Below are 20685 nucleotides of genomic sequence, written 5' to 3'. Positions count from 1 at the left end.
GGAATGGAATCAGGAACTCAGGCTGGTGCTGGGTCACAGAAATGGATTCAGGAACTCAAGCTAGTAACTGGACACAGGAATGGATTCAGGAACTTTAGACTGGTAGCAGGACAAAGGAACGGATTCAAAAACTCAGGCTGGTACTGGTACACAGAAATAGATACAGGAACACAGGTGGGTACCGAGACACTGGAACATATTCAGGCACTCAGACAGGTTCAGGTGCAGGATCAGGACTAGTTTAGGCATACGGCCAAGTAGTATCAAATCTGGAACAAGGTCCAGGGAAGAGGCAACAAATTCGTAGCCACAAGTCAAACTGGCTACAGGAAACAAACGTTGCACAGGCACTTTCCAATAGGGGAGGGTGCCTTAAATACCTGGTACCTCCAAGCGATAGGTTGAAGACACTTCAAGAGTATGTGCACTGCCTTAAGAAGCGAGGAGCGTGCCCTCCTGGGAGCCAAGAGCCACAGTGGGCACAGAAGCAGGAGAAACTGCAGGGCGGTGTCACTGCCGGTTAGTGCAGGAATGCCGGTGTGTTACAGATGTTCAGACATGCATTAAAACTGTATTTAGATTATTCCTTGACCTTGAATAAAGTAGAGTAATATTTAATAATTTAATTATCCCACAGGGTATTGGAATGACATAAATTGTGGTTATCGTAACCACTTTATCTGTGAAAGATCTAACAGTTCCATCAATACAACACTTGCACCAACTATTCCTGCACAGGAAGGTGGATGTCCAACAGATTGGCTTTCATTTGGAAAAAAGGTAATTTTAATAAGATAAGTATTACTATTATTACAGAATAATGCTACATACCATAATGTATTACTGCCCCTAAGAAAAGAACAGCAAAACGTGTGTCGGGTACAGAGGTGACAAGCTTGCAAAGTGTTTATACTCTAAATAAAATATATACAGTGAGGAAAATAAGTATTTGATACGCTGCCGATTTTGCAAGTTTTCCCACCTATTAAGAAAGGAGAGGTCTGTAATTTTTATCGTAGGTACACCTCAACTGCGACAGACAGAATCCCCCTCAAAAATCCACAAAAAGACATTAAAAATCATACAAATAATGAATTTGCATTTTATTGCATGAAATAAGTATTTGATCATCTATCAACCAGCAAGAATTCTGGCTCTCACAGACCTGTAATTTTTTTTTTTTTTTTAAAAAAAAGCCCTTCTACACTGCACTAATTACCTGTATTAATTGCACATGGTTTTCTGCCAGGAGATGCAGATCTGATTGAACTCAGTTCACCTGAGGTGAGGTCACTGAGTTCAATCAGTTCACCTGAGGTCAGTTTACCTGAAGTCACAGGTGGGGTACCGCGGGAACCTCAAGCTAAGACCGCACTGGAAGCCTGTGCTAGCATTTCTTCTACGGTGTTGCTATCAGTGTGTCAAGAGTGAGAGAAGAGGGTTGCATTGACAATCCAACACAATGGGCAGCACTTTGAACTCATTTTATAAGTGGTCATAAAATTGTAAATAACTAATGAACGACTAAAGTTACTTTAAAACCAAGCACACCATTGTTTTCTTTTGCAATTCTTAATCAGTTTGATGTGTTACATGACCCTCTTCAGATTGGAAAAAATAAAGTTGGATCCAAAATGGCTGACTTCAAAATGGCCGCCAAGGTCACCACCCATCTAGAAAAGTTTCCCCCTCGCATATACTAATGAGCCACAAACAGGAAGTTGATATCACCAACCATTTCCATTTTATTTAGGTGTATCCATATAAATGGCCACCCTGTACATGTAAGACTGAAAAGAACTTTTGGTTTTAGGTTTCAGCAGCAAGGTCTGCAAGGCTAGAATCCCTTCTTACAGGATGCTAATACACTATCCATTCTCAATCAGCTTGCCCTACAGTAAATGCAGCTAAGAGTGGCATTATTAGAAAATAGATTTTTTTACGTAGCAGCAGCAGCAAGGTCTGTAAGACTAGAATCCCTGCCTAAATGCCTCTAACACACAATCCCCCATCCAGCCGCTAAATGCAGCTAAGAGCGGTGTCATTTTAGAATTAGCCCTGAAAAGGACTGTTGGTTTAATGTTGCAGCAGCAGGTATTGTGATGTTATAACATACTGTACTTTCTCCAGCAGAACCTCTTCTTACACTATTTCCAAGTACAGTGCACCAAGCATGGTGTTATCAGGTCTTACGTTGACCCAATGATTCAATGCAGCCGGTCAATTACAGTAATGTCAATAGCCAGTAGCCGTTGCCGGTGTCCCTGCACTGTCCTGCCATCTCCTCCCGAAGAGGACATGGGCGCACTTACCCTCCTGGCCATTCAGTGGTGGCATCTGATACGGTCTCTGCCACCAGCTCCCATGGTCTGTACGCTACACAGGTCTCCTGGAAGCATGCTAAGTGTGCGCGCATGCACCCACTGGACTCGAGCCAGCGTGCCCTAATCCGGATGTGCTTCTTAGCCTATGGCTGCTAGTTGTCAGGTCCTGTCCCATAACCTGTATCCTGTGTCTGTACTGGTACCAAAGTTAAGGAGAAATTCCATAGTTTTTGGGAAATCTCCTTCTTAACAGTGAATGTCTGCTGTAATCTCGAATTGAAGGTCGCTGAGAGCCGACGGTGAAGTTCACACCACACAATATATCTGGTATGAATTCCTTCTCAGTGAAGGTGCACAAGAGTGACATGCTTTATTTTTTACAAGCCTTTTATAGAGCGATAATGGGTTTATTTCTTAGTACATTTTTAAGTATGCCATTGGCTTTATTAAAACATATGCAAAAAGCCTGTGACATTTATCCATTTTTTGGGACTTCCCCCTCCAGCCCCTGTTCCAACTCCATAACTTGCAGAGTTTTTGTCACATACCAGATACAGCCGGCCATTGTTTTTAATATTTTCACTTTGTTTCCTTGTTTCACGAGATCAGCTGCTGACCTTGATGTAGACATGCTTACAGGCTCTTGTTACTTACAGTATATAGAAAAAAAGCTTGGTTATAGAAAAGGCATATAGAAAAATGTATTGTATTGGACTCTCACAGTAGAAAATCACATAGAAAAATATACTATATTCTCACACCAGTGCTTACTAATCCATACCTGTATTCTAGTACCCATCAATACCTGCTCTACCTGCCGTATCAGCCATACCTCCTGTACCGGCCTGAACCAGCCATGCAGTCTTCACTAGTTGTCTTGGCTGCACCTCTGTGCACCAGAGACTGTACCTGCCTGCATCAGTGCCTGTACCTGGATCCCTGGCCCCTGGGGCCAGCTGTAACAGTACAGTGTCTCCCTGAGTAGCGTCTGGCAGATACCTTCCAGCACAAGCCTATCCTCATCATCGGAGGCTCTAGTGAAAATGAGGTACTCAGTTATGCCCTTTCAGTTCGAGTCAGTACTGTGGCCGAGAGGGCCCACTCCCGCTCTCACCTGTGAGAATAAGATAGGGTTATGGCATAACCTTTATTGGCAGGCAACCCCTGCATTCCCTGGGAGAATATCCCAGGGGATTCAAGCATGGCACGCTAGTACCAAGATATTCGATCCAATATCGAGCATCTCGAGCACCCAGATGCTCGATTGAGTACTGAGCAGTGCCAAGTACGCTCGCCCATCACTAGTGCTAAGGGAAATAAGGAGAGTGGCTGTACAGTCTGAATAGTTTTGTTGGCTAAAAAAAACATAGGTCTGAAAATATAACGCATCAATTATTTCACGTTTTCAGTGTTATAGAATTTGCGGCACAGACAAAGATGAAGCAGTAAGTTGGAGTAACGCCAGACTTGATTGTCAGTCCATGGGAGGAAATTTGGTCACCATAAATGATGATCTCGTACAATGTAAGTCATGTAAATTTTCTTAGTCTAGAAACACGGGACAGGGGGTTAAAATTTTTCATTAAGTCCTATTGACGCAACCCTTAAGCGGGCTTTACACGCTACGATATCGTTAATGAATTATCGTCAGGGTCACGGTGTTTGTGACGCACATCTGGCGTCATTAACGATATCGCAGCGTGTGACACTTATGTGCGACCTAAAACAATCACAAAAGCGGCCAAAATCTTTTGCCGCAGAGAGGTCGTCCTAAAACAAAAAATCGTTCTCTTCTAATTAGTGATGTTGTTCCTCGTTCCTGCGGCAGCACACATCGCTGTGTGTGACACCGCAGGAGCGAGGAACATCTCCTTACCTGCCTCCACCGGCAATGTGGAAGTAAGGAGGTGGGCGGGATGTTACATCCCGATCATCTCCGCCCCTCCGCTTCTATTGGATGGCTGCCGTGTGACGTCGCTGTGACGCCGCACGACCCGCCCCCTTAGAAAGGAGGCGGATCGCCGGCCAGAGCGATGTCGCAGGACAGGTAAGTGCGTGTGACGGGGATAAGCGAGGTTGTGCGCGACGGGCAGCGATTTGCCCGTGTCGCACAACCGCCGGGGGCGGGTACGATCGCTTGCGATCTCGCTAGCGAGATCGCAGCATGTAAAGCCCGCTTTAGCCATGCATTTTGCAAATTGTAATAGGAGCATCGAAAAGCAAGGCAGTTCATCCCTCCTAAATACTTCACTATCTGCTGGTACTTTGGACTACCAGGCCACATAAAGTTACATGTCGGGGTCGCCAACGCTCTGTCCTAATATTTTTGTTCATGTGGTTTAATGTAAATACCAATTGCACTTTGGCATAAATGTATTTTTTTGCAGAAGCACTGACTGTACTCCTTGTTTGTGGTCAGTATCTAAAGTGAATATGGATGAGGTCCAATACTAGACACAGATCAGAGTATGACTTGCGCTGTTCGTTAGAAAAAAAAAAAAAGAACAGACTTTTCTCCACAAATCAAAATATTTAGAGATGTCTCAAACAATTAACATGGATTTTACGTTAGAAAGGTTGTCTACTACTTTTACATTGATGGCTTATCCTTAGGATAGGTCATCAAAGTCTAATTGGCCGGGGTCCAACACCCCGCACCCCAGCCGCTCAGCTGTTCTCGGTCCCAGTGGCGGCAGCAGGCACCCAAAAAACCTCAGTTCCGGTGTTACTCCATCTTGTGGGATAGTGGCCGCGGCTAGGTACTGCACAGCCACCTCCCATTCAGATCAATAGGAGACGGACGTGCAGTACCCGGCCGCTGCCACTATCAGAAGACAGAACAGTTCCGGAACTGAGCATTTCTGGCATTTCTGTGACCGGCAGCAGCTGATTGGCGGGGGTGCGGGGTGTCGGATCAGACATTGATGACCTATCCCAAGGGTAGGCCATCAATGAAAAAGTAGTGGAAACCACTTTAAGCAACTTTATTAACTTTATTTTGTAGCAACCAAGCTACACAAATAACAGAGCTCCATGGTGTAACGCCTGCCTGGATCCACAGACTCAGACGGGCTGTAATGGACAGGTTAGAAGGAAGCCACTCACCAAGCAGGACCCCCAGAACCCCAAAACCCTTTAACCCCTATACAGGGATTTGGAATTACACAGGGCCCTGGAGATCACTACCTGTGGAAGGCTGCAGTCCGAGAGACTAGTAGTCAGGCAGGGTCAAACCAGGAATTGCAGAACAGGGACAGAATCGGCAGGCAAGGACATAATCAGAAAACAAGCAGTGGTCAAATCCAGATCGGGCAGCGAGGTACAAAAACAGCAGGCAGGAGGGTAGTCAGGAAACAAGCAGAGATCAGCATACAGGAATCACTATACAAATAACACAGGAACCAGAAATAGAACTATCTCTGGCAGTGGTCAGATGACAGGAGGGGGAATAAGAAGGGTGTTGGGTCTTCCCATTGGCTGCAGGTGAATGATGGCAACTTCAGCTGGAAGACACACACCATCTACAGTCAGCAAGTGGTACTGCAGGTTCCAGGGAAACCCAGCCTAGTGGATGAGCGGAGCCTGCGCTCAGCAGAGCCACGGGCATCGACTCCTCTCCCATCACCAGCACTATCCATGGTGGGAACACGGCATCGCCTGGTGATCGGAGGAGAAGTCGCAGGAGTGGACACCGGTGGGGACATGACACATGGGTAAAAAATAAATGAATGCTCATTTGGCGCTTGCTGTACCTAAAATTTCCAAGGTGTTGACACATGTGTGATTTGTATTTTACAGCTTTTCTGATGTCTAATTTAAGAGACGTTCGGGTTGATTTGTGGATCGGATTATACACCAGAGCTGATAATAGCTTTAGATATGTTTGGACAGATCAAAGTGGAGTGTATTATACAAACTGGGCACCCGGACACCCGGAGTATTATGTAAGCAAGTAAATGTACATTAAATATATACTGTATTCAAGTGTAAATGCGCTATCACAAATCTTTTAACATGTCATAAAGACACTAGAAATTTTGATTGGTGTGAGGTGGGAGAGGGGGTGCAGGAGATAAAGCCTCAACAAATTACTATGGCTGTGTCCACATTGCGTTTAGCCTATGGTCAGTGACTGTCTCAAGGTTTATGTCCAAAATGAGATTAGGATATTTGCGCTGACAGAGACATTGACTGTAATGATGCAGAGACAGTCACTGTGTGATTTGTCGAACATCTTTTTCAGCTGAACACGCCAAGTTGAGGCGTGCACCAAGATCTAGTCAACTGAGTCTTGGAACATGCCTCAAATTGGTGGAGAAGACCAACAATTATGTTCAACAGATCACACAGTGACTCCAACCGCATCAATTAAATGGCCCCATCAACGCAAATGTTCAAATCCTGTTGCCTAAAGGGGGCTTTACACGCAACGACTTATCTAACGATATATCGCCGGGGCCACGGATTCCGTGACGCACATCCGGCGTCGTTAGCGACGTTGTTGTGTGTAATAGCTCCGAGCGAGTGTTAACGATCAAAAATACTCACCTTATCGTTGATCGTTGACACGTGGTTCATTTTCATAAAATCGTTGCTGTTGCAGGACGCAGGTTATTCGTCGTTCCTGAGGCAGCACATATCGCTATGTATGACACCACAGAAATGAGGAACATCCCCGTACCTGCGGCCGCCCACAATGAGGAAGGAAGGAGGTGGGCGGGATGTTCGGGCCGCTCATCTCCGCCCCTGCGCTTCTATTGGGCGGCCGCTTAGTGACGCCGCTGTGATGCCGCATGAACCGCCCCCTTAGAAAGGAGGTGGTTCGACGGCCACAGCGACGTCGCTAGGCAGGTAAGTCCTGTTTGACGGGTCCTAACGATGTTGTGCTCCACGGGCAGCGATTTGCCCGTGACGCACAACCGACGGGGGCGGGTGCTTTCACCAGCGACATCGCTAGCGATGTCACTGCGTGTAAAGCCCCCTTAAGACTTCAGCCTCGACGGACTCACAGAGAACCCAGCCTAGTACAAAGGGGCAGAAAGTCTGTAAGTCTGTCTTTGGTTTTTGATCAGCCTTCTGCTGAGCACTTTTGCAACTTCATGTTAGTGATTGGTAGGGGGCGTAGCACACAAACCTTCACTGATCAAATCTTTTTGAATGTCACAATGGCATGTCAGAAGTTGTATTTAAAGCAAACTGGTTGCATCCATTTTCGATACTAAACTGCCCCAATGTCTTGTTAGCATGTGTGTGCCCAAATAGATGTGATAAAGCCCGGAAGATGTGCACAAATGAAATGAATCTGGCGATGTACACCCATATTCAGTGCGCATGCACTCAAACGCAAAGGTAATGCAAAAAGTGTTTTTATTAATGGATTATTAGCCAAAAGAAAAATGCCACTACCAATAGAACAAAGCCAAGCCAACGTTTCGGCCTGTGTTAGGCCTTTGTCAAGGTCTTGCGTTGTGAGAGGACGGTGCATATAGAGGAATTAGACGTCCGAGGACCGTACCACAGGTAGGGCGTTTTACTTTTCAAGAATAGTTCGCCAGAGTCAGGGAGACACGAGAGGCTAGTAGAGGAGTAGAGAGGGTGCCTGAGGAGCACGTGGAATGGGGACAGGGTCCCAGAGGTACGGGCAGGAGGCGTGTGGCCCTTACCTCTGGGACCCTGTCCCCATTCCACGTGCTTCCCAGGCACCCTCTCTACTAGCCTCTCGTGTCTGCCTGACTCTGGCGAACTATTCTTGAAAAGTAAAACGCCCTACCTGTGGTACTGTCCTCGGACGTCTAATTCGCCTATACCCACCGTCCTCTCACAACGCAAGACTTTGACAAAGGCCATATGCAGGCCGAAACGTTGGCTTGTCTTTGCTCTATTGATAGTGGCATTTTTCTTTTTGCTAATAATCAATTATTAAAAACACTTTTTGCATTACCTTTGCATTTGATTGAGTACTTGGGATTTATCATACCATTGTAGTCTTTTTTTCCTGAAAGCACCTCCTCTATACAAGCAGTAGAGCCCAGCTTTACCCCTATTAGCCGATCTTTATGATGTCTCTTTGGGCACACGCTTGGGCATGCTAAGTGCGTCACCCACTTTACTGCTGCCAGAAGCAGAAGAAAGAAGAAATATGCGCAAAGCACGTGCCTGGGTAGCTGAGGGGGACTGCACAAGCACCGGATTTAATAGGTGAATGCCGTGATATCGGGCCAGTCACTACAAACTATCCCAATAATTTGCAGATGACCGTGACTGAACTGAAGAAATACGCCACCCCTATGACTGAAGGAAAACATTTTTAATGCATCCACTTAATCATAAAACATGCTTTTTTTTAGATAAATACGGAGAACCTTTGTTTCACAAATCATGTTAGTGATGCACATTGTATCACTAACAAGACATTGGGGGCGGTTTAATATCGAAAATTGACGTGACAGGTTCCCTTTACCAATATCAAAGCCATAGAACACTTTCTATTTAAAACTGTATCTACATATCTACTTAGTACATATCTACTTAGTACATATTTACTTAGTACATATTTACTTAGTACATATTTACTTAGTACCATGGCAGCCTTAATAGTAAACTATAACACACTTATTTTAAAACATATTGGAGTAAACTTCAAGTGATGCACCAGTATTCGTTTTGTAGTCTGTAGACTCAAATGATATTGGATTTTACTAGATTTCAGCTTCAAGAGCCTTCTGATAGAACAAGCATAGAACAGCACTGAGCAGCTTGCATTGTATTGAAATATATGCAAACTGCAAATCTCATGTTATTACTTTCTAGCTCTATGAGTCATCCCTTTTGGATCAATAGAAGGCTAGGGTCACACAATCATACTGTATAAAAAAAAAAATCAGTCCAATTTTCATCCAGAAGAGTGGAACGATTTCTTTTTTTCTTACTTGCCATGGGTCTGTGATCCATGTGCAGTCCTTATGCAATCCGTTTTTCTGCTCAGCAGCTGTTAATCATTTATAAAACCATCTCCAGTTTCCAACTGTATGTAACAGAATTAAAATGTATCAATAAAAATTAGATGCTATACTGTGGCATTGATTTTTTTTCTCGTACCCATACACTTGCTTGAATGGGTGATTCTCATCCAAATGTCGGAGGCAAGTCAGTCGTGTATGCTGCAATTTTCTTTTCACATGCAGATTTAGTCAGTAATAAAAAAAAAAATAAAATTCTGCATTTTTTGGTTTATAAGACGCACTGGATTATAAGACGCACACCAAATTTAGAGGGAAAGAAAAGGTAACAAAAAAAAAAAAAAAAATCTTACAATCCAGTGGTGTCTTACCGGGAGCGGGCTGCAGCGGTGGTGGAGTGGGGTCACAGGAGGCAGGGGTGGTGGTGGAATAGGACGATGTTGCAGGGGCTGTGCTTGGGCTGAGGGCGATGTGCTGGAGCTGCGGGCGATGTACTGTGCTGTGGTCGCAGACCAAGGGCACTGTGCTGTGCTGGGGCTGCATGTGCCATCCTTAAAATCTCAGTAGGGAAAACTTCATATAATGGCGCCCCCTGTGGGCACTTGCGCAGATGGAGCTCTCGACTGAAGATCTCATCTGCACACGCACCGCCTCCAGCTCATTGCTCTCCCAGCAGCGCAGTTAAGGAAAATGGTGCCCGGAGGTGGCGTGTGCACAGATCTTGAGCCAAGAGCTCCATTTGCACACACGCCGACTTCGGGTGCAATAATTTTGAAGTCTGCACCACCGACATTTTCAGGATGGTGCCTGCAGCCCCAGCACAGCACGGCGCCCCCAGTCTGCAGCCCCTGCACAGTGCAGCCCTATACAGCCCCAGCACATCGCTCGCCGCTCCAGCACATCGCTCGCCGCTCCAGCACATCGCTCGCCGCTCCAGCACATCGCTCGCAGCTCCAGCACATCGCTCGCAGCTCCAGCACATCGCTCGCCGCTCCAGCACATCGCTCGCCGCTCCAGCACATCGCTCGCAGCTCCAGCACATCGCTCGCAGCTCCAGCACATCGCTCGCAGCTCCAGCACAGCAAAATGCCTTTGGCCCGCAGCACCACAGGAAAAGTGCATCTTATAATCCGAAAAACACAGTATCGGCTCCACTTCATTGAATAACATTGATTCGAGTGCGATCTGTTTAACGGATAGCACTCAGACCAAAAATACCTACCCTAAAATTCACGATATATTTTCACAATATATTACTATTTTTATCTAAGGCTGAAAATGGTATAACAGGCAAAATCTAAAAATGGTCTACTGTGTGTATATGTATCTCATGTGCATGAAAATGATCACAAATTAATGTTTTTGTTTTTAAGTCTGGTGTTTGTGTAGCCTTGCAGTGGGGATCTACATTTGTCGCTGGTTCCTGGATTGAAAGGAAATGTGATCTTAACAAAGGATACATCTGCCAGAAATTTGATGGTAGGTGGCATGTATATCATTTAACACAAAATATAGAGAAAAGATTTGTTTTTGAAAGGCTACATATAATTATAAATTAATTTTGATTTATACTTAAATCTTTGCAATCGTTGTATTTTTATACATATACGCTGGAGATCAAAATTAGAGCACAATATACGATCACTTGCTATATTCAGAAATCATGTAATCTACATTGATGAGCATTTGAAGTTTTTTTTGTAAGGGGTGCACCATGCGACTAGAACAGTGTTTTACAAAAGATCCAAAGTTTCAGGAAAACTTTATTTTGCCCAAAACGTGATGATCATAATTACAGAACAGCAATGACTGCAGAGCAGAGAAAAGATAAGTAAATTATCTGAAGGTAACAAGAGTCACAATCAGTAGGATGTGTACAAGCCATCACTGTGAATGGCTTCAGCACATCTGCGGCCACAGGGCATCACTAGTCTCTCACACTGCTCTGGTGTGATTTTGGTCCACTCTTCTTCCAGTCTCTTCCACAGTTCTTTGACTGTTTGTTCGTTTCTTGGCCATAACTTTGTCACCAAGGATTTTCCAGAGGTTTTCTATTGTGTTTAGATCAGGACTCTGGGTGGCCATTTCATTGTCCCAGTGTTTTCTGTTTCAAGGAACTGCTTTCCTCATTTTGCTGTGTGACAGGGAACATGATCCTGCTAAAATTGCTCGCTGATTGAGTGATGAACACAACTAAGGAACCACGTGTTGTTGAAGAAGGTTCTGATCCACACTTGCATTCACTCTTTCATGTAGCTGTATGAGAGGTCCAACTCCTCCTACAGAAAACATTCTCCAAACCATGACACTTCCTCCACCGCCTTTCACTGACTTCTTAACACACTTTGGGTTCAGTCTTTCCCTAGTTTGTTGGCGAACATAATCTTTCCTTGCTTTGTTCATAAAATGAGCTGTGGACCACATCTCCTCTGTCCACACAATATGCTCCTCACCAAAGGTGACTTTAGCCTTTTGATGTTTTCTGCTAATGAGAGGTTTGGTCACTGCAGTGTTGTCTTTCAGTCCAAATGCTCTTAAACGTCGTGACACTGTATGACGAGACAGATCCTTACCCTGTTCAGTGCTAAACTGCCGACCAAGTCCAACTGCAGTGTTGAAACAATTATCCATCGAGAGTCTCCAAATTATCTTGTCCTCTCTTGCATTTGTCTTTCGAGGGTGACCGGCCTTCTTGGGGAACTTGAAAGAGTTTGTCATGTTGTACAGATGCAATATTCTCGAAATCAGACTTGGAGTGACCAACTTCTCTTGCTATGGTTGATAGGGTCACCCCTTTGGCCTTCATCTGGACAACCTGCTGCCGGAGGGTTTCAGTCACTTTGGAACGGCACACCATTTTTGCAAAGTCAGTGGAAACTGGAACGTTAGGCTGCCAGTTACATAGGGTTTGTCAGATAATTAAGGTAATTAGCCCCAGCTGCCAAATTAACACCAATAACTTGCAGGTATCTGAAAGTGTTCTCTAATTTTGATCAGTCTGCTTTTACATTTATCTCATTTACATTTTTATTATCTGCTTTTAAAAAATAATCAATTTATGAAATAAGCTTAAAATACTGCGAGTTTCCTTACTTTAGGGTATAATCATATAGGAAGAAACAATGACTGCAACATTTAGTAAATTGTGTATTGTTCTCTAATTTTGATCTCCAGTGTATATACATATATAGGTATATTTTTAATGTGTGTATTGGATTCTTTTCCCCAACATTTTGTCTTTTTCCTTATTGCAAGATAAAGTAGCACAAACCTTCATATATTCACCTATATTGATCAGTTGATCACCAAGAGTCAACTTATATAACTCTAGAGATCAGCTTCACGTCCTGGCCATACTGTCCTGCAATATGGGAAATATTACAACATAAATGTCAATTAAAAGAGTTGCAATACACCTATAGCAGGGTCGTCCAGAGCAATGCTCCTCTCTGACTCAGTGAGGGGGTCCTAAGCAGAGAACAGTAAATATTTAGGGACCATCCATTTATCAAAAGATCTTTGGACTACATGAAGCAACTTCCCTATCAATAATGCATTTAAAAGCTAATGTAAAAATTCAGTTCATATCTCTTAATATTTTCTCAGTTTGTGTTGCCTATATCCATCCTGGAAATGACAAAGATGTAGTTTTAACATGCTGATACACTGGCTCTTAAAGAACTTGGGAGCCGGAAAATGTTTGCCTTTTATGTAGACCACTGTGTATTGGAGCATATTATATATATATATATATATATATATATATATATATATATATACTGTATACAGTGCCTACAAGTAGTATTCAACCCCCTGCAGATTTAGCAGGTTTGATAAGATGCAAATAAGTTAGAGCCTGCAAACTTCAAACGAGCAGGATTTATTAACAGATGCATAAATCTTACAAACCAACAAGTTATGTTGCTCAGTTAAATTTTAATAAATTTTCAACATAAAAGTGTGGGTCAATTATTATTCAACCCCTAGGTTTAATATTTTGTGGAATAACCCTTGTTTGCAATTACAGCTAATAATCGTCTTTTATAAGACCTGATCAGGCCGGCACAGGTCTCTGGAGTTATCTCGGCCCACTCCTCCATGCAGATCTTCTCCAAGTTATCTAGGTTCTTTGGGTGTCTCATGTGGACTTTAATCTTGAGCTCCTTCCACAAGTTTTCAATTGGATTAAGGTCAGGAGACTGACTAGGCCACTGCAACACCTTCATTTTTTCCCTCTTGAACCAGGCCTTGGTTTTCTTGGCTGTGTGCTTTGGGTCGTTGTCTTGTTGGAAGATGAAATGACGACCCATCTTAAGATCCTTGATGGAGGAGCGGAGGTTCTTGGCCAAAATCTCCAGGTAGGCTGTGCTATCCATCTTCCCATGGATTCGGACCAGATGGCCAGGCCCCTTGGCTGAGAAACAGCCCCACAGCATGATGCTGCCACCACCATGTTTGACTGTAGGGATGGTATTCTTGGGGTCGTATGCAGTGCCATCCAGTCTCCAAACGTCACGTGTGTGGTTGGCACCAAAGATTTCGATCTTGGTCTCATCAGACCAGAGAACCTTAAACCAGTCTGTCTCAGAGTCCTCCAAGTGATCATGAGCAAACTGTAGACGAGCCTTGACATGACGCTTTGAAAGTAAAGGTACCTTACGGGCTCCTCAGGAACAGAGACCATTGCGGTGGAGTACGTTACTTATGGTATTGACTGAAACCAATGTCCCCACTGCCATGAGATCTTCCCGGAGCTCCTTCCTTGTTGTCCTTGGGTTAGCCTTGACTCTTCGGACAAGCCTGGCCTCGGCACGGGTGGAAACTTTCAAAGGCTGTCCAGGCCGTGGAAGGCTAACAGTAATTCCATAAGCCTTCCACTTCTGGATGATGCTCCCAACAGTGGAGACAGGTAGGCCCAACTCCTTGGAAAGGGTTTTGTACCCCTTGCCAGCCTTGTGACCCTCCACGATCTTGTCTCTGATGGCCTTGGAATGCTCCTTTGTCTTTCCCATGTTGACCAAGTATGAGTGCTGTTCACAAGTTTGGGGAGGGTCTTAATTAGTCAGAAAAGGCTGGAAAAAGAGATAATTAATCCAAACATGTGAAGCTCATTGTTCTTTGTGCCTGAAATACTTCTTAATACTTTAGGGGAACCAAACAGAATTCTGGTGGATTGAGGGGTTGAATAATAAATGACCCTCTGAATAAACTTTTCACAATTTAAAAAAAAAAAGAAATAAAATTCTTTTTTGCTGCATTTCACACTTCCAGGCTGATCTACAGTCCAAATGTCACAATGCCAAGTTAATTCCAAATGTGTAAACCTGCTAAATCTGCAGGGGGTTGAATACTACTTGTAGGCACTGTATATATGCATTCATAAAGCTGCAGAAACCAAAAAAACTATTAGTATCAGATCCTATCTGCCCATATACTGTATGTGTAGACTTTTAGTCCAGGAGAGGCCTGACACTAGTATGACCCATGACCCATCAAAGATAGGTTGCCTTGCCGTGGTTAATGGGCACGCATGAATTGACTAAGTGTTGAGCTAAGAACCGTCATTTTTTTTAAGTATGTTTTATATAGGATTAATGCACATTAAATTTCAGGTTTACATATACATTGGCGCTTTCAGAGTGCTACTGTATCCTTTTTTTTGTGGTTCATTCATAAAGCTGGTAAACTCATTGTGCCTGCACATACCTATGCGCCTTTGCCCCCCTTTCCCCAAGCAGAAAGTCCAACACCACTGTATAAAAAATGTAGAACTAGGATACACAGTTATTATCAAAGGGAACCTGTCACCAGGTTTTGGCCTTATGCGGCCACCACCAGTTAGTCCTTATATTGTGCTCCTACACAGGTGGCGCACTTTGATCTGCTTAGCTGAGAAAAGGCCACAGACCGCCCGCGCATGCGCATTACAGTACTAATTTTGCCCTCAACCGGGCAGATCAAAATGCGCCTGCGCAGGAGCGCAATTGAGGTCTCACTGTGAATGACGCAGAATGCGTCATGCATACGGGGCTGGCCAAGAAGACGGCGATCCCATAAGTTGGAGCAGGCACCGGACTGAGAACTTCGACACCCATCGGACCAGACCGCCCCATAGGTGAAAAATTTAAAGGTGTTTTTTTACGTTATACAGATCGGTCTGGACTCTTATACACAGTATTCTGGAACGCTGTTTATAAGATCTCACTGGTGGTGGCTGCAGCTCATAATGGAAAAGCCTGATCACAGGTTCCCTTTTAAGCATATTTATGTACTGTAGATAGTTTAGTGGTAAAAGCCACACACATGCACAAGCACCTCATTTATAGATGGGTGTAAAGCGGGCTTTGCACACTACGACATCGCAGGTGCGATGTCGGTGGGGTCAAATCGAAAGTGACGCACATCCGGCGTCGCAGTCGATATCGTAGTGTGCAAATCCTTTTTGATACGATTAACGAGCGCAAGAGCGTTATCGTATCATCGGTGTAGGGTCTGACATTTCCATAATGCCGGTGCAGCGACAGGTACGATGTTGTTAGTCGTTCCTGCGGCCGCACACATCGCTGTGTGTGAAGCCGCAGGAGCGAGGAATATCTTCTACCTGCGTCCCGGCTGCAATGCGGAAGGAAGGAGGTGGGCGGGATGAATACATCCTGCTCATCTCCGCCCCTCCGCTGCTATTGGCCGGCTGCCGTGTGACATCGCTGTGACGCCGCACGACCCGCCCCCTTAGGAAGGAGGCGGATCGCCGGCTAGAGCGACGTCGCAGGACAGGTGAGTGCATGTGAAGCTGGCGTAGCGATCACAAGATATCGTACCTGCGACGGGGACAGGGACTATTGCGCTTGACATCGCAGCATCGGCTTGCAATGTCGCAGCGTGCAAAGTACCCCTAAGAATTGGTTTGGATCTATGAACTATTATAGGGACTCACCCAGGGGGCATTCATATTTGTGCAGCTGCACATTGGCCTGAGAGGTAAGGGTATCCACTTTTACTTCCAAACCTGGTTAAATTATGTATCATGATAAACTATTAGATAGTAAAGGACCCATATATTGTTCTTGATTAAAGGGCTGTCTTCCATCTGTGTCCACTCCTGGACCCACCAAATTGTGCCATGAAGCCTCTACCACCCCGGATGGGATGAGGTCTGTAAAACTCATTGTTGCTAGTTGTGATGAAAGGGAGAGATTTTTGCTAGTATGATATTGGATGGAATGGCCACTTCTGCAGTTAATTTTACTCTCCTTAGGCTACTTTCACACATCCGGTTTTTCCTGTTCGGCACAATCCGGCGCTTTGCAGATAAACTGCAACCGTTTGGTTTTTTTGCTGCCGGTTGCATTTTTTTTTGCATAGACTTACATTAGTGCCGTATTGTGCTGCATGTGCTTGCGTTCCGTCCGGTTTTTGCCGCATGCGGCAGATGTAGCCGAGGCGGCGGCCGGATGGAACATTGCCTGGCACGTTTTTTTGTTCAGCAAAAAAAAAAACGCATTGCACCGCATCTGGCCGATGCGGCGCGATTTGCAATGAATGCAAATCGGCTGCAAACACCGCATCCGGCCGCCACATGCGTTTTTTTCCACTGCGCATGCTCAGTAGCGTGCCGCAAGCGGCAAAAACCGGACGGGCCGCATGTAAAAAACTTATGCAAAGTATGCGGTTTTGTCGCCGCATCCGTTGCATAGGTTTTAGAGCCGGATTGGCCGGCTCTGCTAAAACCGGAGGTGTGAAAGCAGCCTTACCTTTAGAACTTTTTTTCCTTGTTGGAAATGTTGGTTTAATGTTTATTTGTTTGTGGTTTTGTGACTTTATTCGGACTAATTTAGTTTTGTTCTTCAGATCCGAGTCTGCCGGTGATTCCCCAAACTCCTACAGATTACAATAACTACATTAAATATGGAGACGCCAGCTATAAGTTTGATACTACCAAAAGGAATTGGCATGAGGCACGTCGGCAGTGCTTGAGAGAAGGGTCAGAACTAATCAGCATCTTAGACGAGTACACCACATCTTTCCTAAAACTTCACTTGGTGAAACTTAAACAACCTTTTTGGATTGGACTTTACAGTGGAAATGAGGTGTGGAATTTTTTTTTTTTTTAATATGTGGAAGTGTTAATAGTGATATAAATTATACAGGGTAGTCCAAACGTAGGTGGACAGTATGGTAATAAGGTTATCAAACATGGTGTAAAGTGAAACTGACTCAGTTGCCCTTAGCAACCAATCAGATTCCACTTTTCATTCTTCACAGACTCTTTGGAAAATGAAAGGTGGAATCTGATTGGTTGCTAAGGGCAACTGAGTCAGTTTCACTTTACACCATGTTTGATAACCCTATTACACATGCTTTCCACCTACTTTTGGACCACCCTGTATATAGATACTTTTGCACCATATACAATACATATGCTGTGGTGCCATATGTAAAAAGCCAGAATTCACTCATTATACCCATTACAATTAATATACGTGTATGAAGAGTGAAACATTACATCTGTCTCATGAAAAAAACACTCCTTAAAAAATTAACTTGACAATCAGCTAATTGGCAAAATCCAGTTTGTTTGTTTTTTAATCCTTGTGGGTCAGCAATTATTACCATGGGAAGTCATGTTTGCAAATGTAATATTACTTGTGACTTTTTCAAATGAAGGACCAAGCGTATAACATTTGACTAGCAGGGCAATTCTCTCTTCTGGCTCGCAGAGGTGGCCGCATTTGGAGAACCCTCTCCATGACATTCATATTCCTATCAGAGCATATTAAGCAGAATTGTCTTTATAAATGATGAAATAGTGTATATTGAGTCATATATAAATCATGAAACGTAAGAAAAATAAAAAAAACCCTCTAAAATCTAGCCATATGGCTGCTGGAGATACAATTTGCACCTGTGTTTAAATTGTATAAAGAAATAAAATAATCAAAAAATTGAGTGATAATTAGGGATGCGTAATCCCGAACTGTAAAATACTCCTGGTGTCCGGGGCTCGAACTTGAACACTGACTTTTCACAGAAGTCTATTCCAAGTTTGGGGATTGTTCATATGCTAATACTGTTGGTATATGCAACAGATGAGGACTTCTTTGTATGTGTGAAGGAGGACTTTATGCTGATCTAACAGTAGATGGCGATGTTGTGTAAAGTTTCCTTACTCACTGTATTGTAAAAAGTCTTTTGCTTCTTTCTGTTTTTGTTTTCTCTTCCTGATGCAATGCTGTATGACTGTGCATATTTTTACCTCGTATGTTCTCAGAAGTAAAGAGCTTGTTATCCTATGTAATCTGCTCAGTGAACTTTATCTGCTTCTGGGAAATAATATATTAGAGTAAAGGGAAGGTTTTGAAGAACAAATAATATATTAACCCTTAAAAACATCAATTTAATAGAATCCTTAAAAATATACAAAAAAAAGACACACAATGATAAACCTAAAGTGTACAGGTGGAGAAGGGAGGAGGGTCAAGGATAAAGCCCTAAAAATAAACCTCCCTCCTGTCGACAACCTCACGCGGGGGTTGGCACCCTGAAGAAAAACGATATGGCGCCCCCACTCCTTGACGGCTATCCTTAACTTGCCCTATATTACCCTAACGGCAGGTATGAAAAGTGCTCAAAACTAATAAAGTGCAAAGGTGCTCAGTGAGGATAGCCAGTGAGGTGTACTAAAAAGAGGATCGTGTATGCCTCAATTGCCTTGTGCCCAAATTCCCTCACATTAATCAATAGATGAGGTCAGGGGCAGGTGTTTAAACAGAGGTTGGGTGGGAGATGGATTTGCCTAATCAAAATGGAAACCCTAATACCAATCTCCTGACTACCCCATACCTCACGTGGGGGTCGGGACCCTAGAATAAAACGATACAGTATGGTGCCCCCACTCCACGAGGAGGGAGGTTTATTTTTAGGGCTTTATCCTTGACCCTCCTCCCTTCTCCACCTGTGCACTTTAGGTTTATCATTGTGTGTCTTTTTTTTTTTGATGTTTTAAAGGATTCTATTAAATTGATGTTTTTAATGGTTAATATATTATTTCTGCTTCTGGGAAACTAGAAGCTGTGCAACAAATATAGTGTGTTGAAAGGCTGCGGCGATGCAATCGATAAGCTTTTTGGCATGGGAAAGATACCTGTATGCTGCTGTGAACAAAATAAATAATTTAAAGAAAAGTGACATGGGGTCCCCCCTATTTTATAACCACCACAGGTAAAGGAGACAGCTGCTTGAGAAATTCCAGGCTGCTGCTGACTGCGAATGATCTTTGGAGCCTTTCTCTCAGAACGAGGCTACATAGGATTCGATGGGTGTCATTTGACATTACACCATTGGATTACGTCAGAACTGCAAAGATGTATTTTTAATTAATTAACTGGTGAACGATGTAGCGTGGGGGAATCTTTATTTACCATTGGATTACATCAAATTTGAGGATTGCTTAAAATTATTACATTTGTGAATGAGGGAGTGTAGGGGAGTCTATTCAAATATTTTTTTTTCCTCTAAACTTACCAGGTTAGTAATGGGAGTGTCTGATAGACACCTCCCCATTACTAACCCTTGGGCTTGATACCAGCTGTCAATTCACAGATGACATCAACCTCAATAGTATTATCCTGATTGCCATCGCACCAGGACAATCAGGAAGAGCTGGGAAAAGTGACAGAATTGGTGCATCTAATGGATGCGTGACTTCTGGGGCAGCTGCAAGCAGTTATTTTTATACTGGGAGGGGCCAAATAACCATGGGCCTTCCCAGCCTGATAATACCAGTGCCCAGCTGTCTGCTTTAGGCTATGTGTCCACGTTGCTTTTTTGCTGCTTTTTCAACTGCAGCGTTTAATACCAAAATTGGTGTGTTCTGCTTTTCAAACAAAGTCTATGGGAATTTGGGTTTCTTGTGCCCACTATGCAGTTCAAACTGCGCCTTTTTCTGGCAGAAATTTGGGCAAAAACTCTGCTTTGCAGTTCAAAACGCAAATGGCAAAAACAATTGACATGTCAATTGTTTTTGCCATTTGGGTTTTGCACTGCAAAGCTGAGTTTTTGTCCAAAGTTCTGCCACAAAAAGGCTGCAGTTTGAACTGCATAGTGGGCACAAGAAACCCAAATTCCCATAGACTTTGCTTGAAAAGCAGAACACATCCATTTCGGCATTAAACGCTGCAGTTGAAAAAGCAGCAAAAAAGAAGGTAAAAAGCAACGTGGACACATAGCCTAACCTTGGCTGGTTATAAAAAAAATGGGAGGGACCCCATTCCATTTTTGTTAATTATTTAAGTAAATAGTTTAACAAAAAAAACAGCATGGTATTTCATCTATTTTTGATAACCAGTCAAGATAAAGCAGACAGCTGAGGGCTGCAGCCTGCAACTGTCTGCTTTATTTATGCT

The 20685-nt window shown here is 43.7% G+C and overlaps 1 protein-coding gene across 1 annotated transcript in view; it reads left to right on the top strand.

The window, feature by feature from the left end:
* LOC142243975 (macrophage mannose receptor 1-like) overlaps positions 1 to 20685 on the top strand; it is a 234721-nt gene that overhangs the window by 146777 nt on the left and 67259 nt on the right. Inside the window, exons 20-24 of the mRNA XM_075316164.1 lie at positions 638 to 780; positions 3734 to 3848; positions 6123 to 6268; positions 10657 to 10762; positions 17132 to 17370. Of these exons, the coding sequence (XP_075172279.1) occupies positions 638 to 780; positions 3734 to 3848; positions 6123 to 6268; positions 10657 to 10762; positions 17132 to 17370 (749 nt within the window). The remainder of the gene's footprint in view (positions 1 to 637; positions 781 to 3733; positions 3849 to 6122; positions 6269 to 10656; positions 10763 to 17131; positions 17371 to 20685) is intronic.

Source organism: Anomaloglossus baeobatrachus, chromosome 6 (genome assembly GCF_048569485.1).
Source record: "Anomaloglossus baeobatrachus isolate aAnoBae1 chromosome 6, aAnoBae1.hap1, whole genome shotgun sequence".
Taxonomy (NCBI): domain Eukaryota; kingdom Metazoa; phylum Chordata; class Amphibia; order Anura; family Aromobatidae; genus Anomaloglossus; species Anomaloglossus baeobatrachus.
The sequence above is the reverse complement of the archived record's forward strand: the minus strand, read 5'-3'. Positions and strand labels throughout refer to the sequence as shown.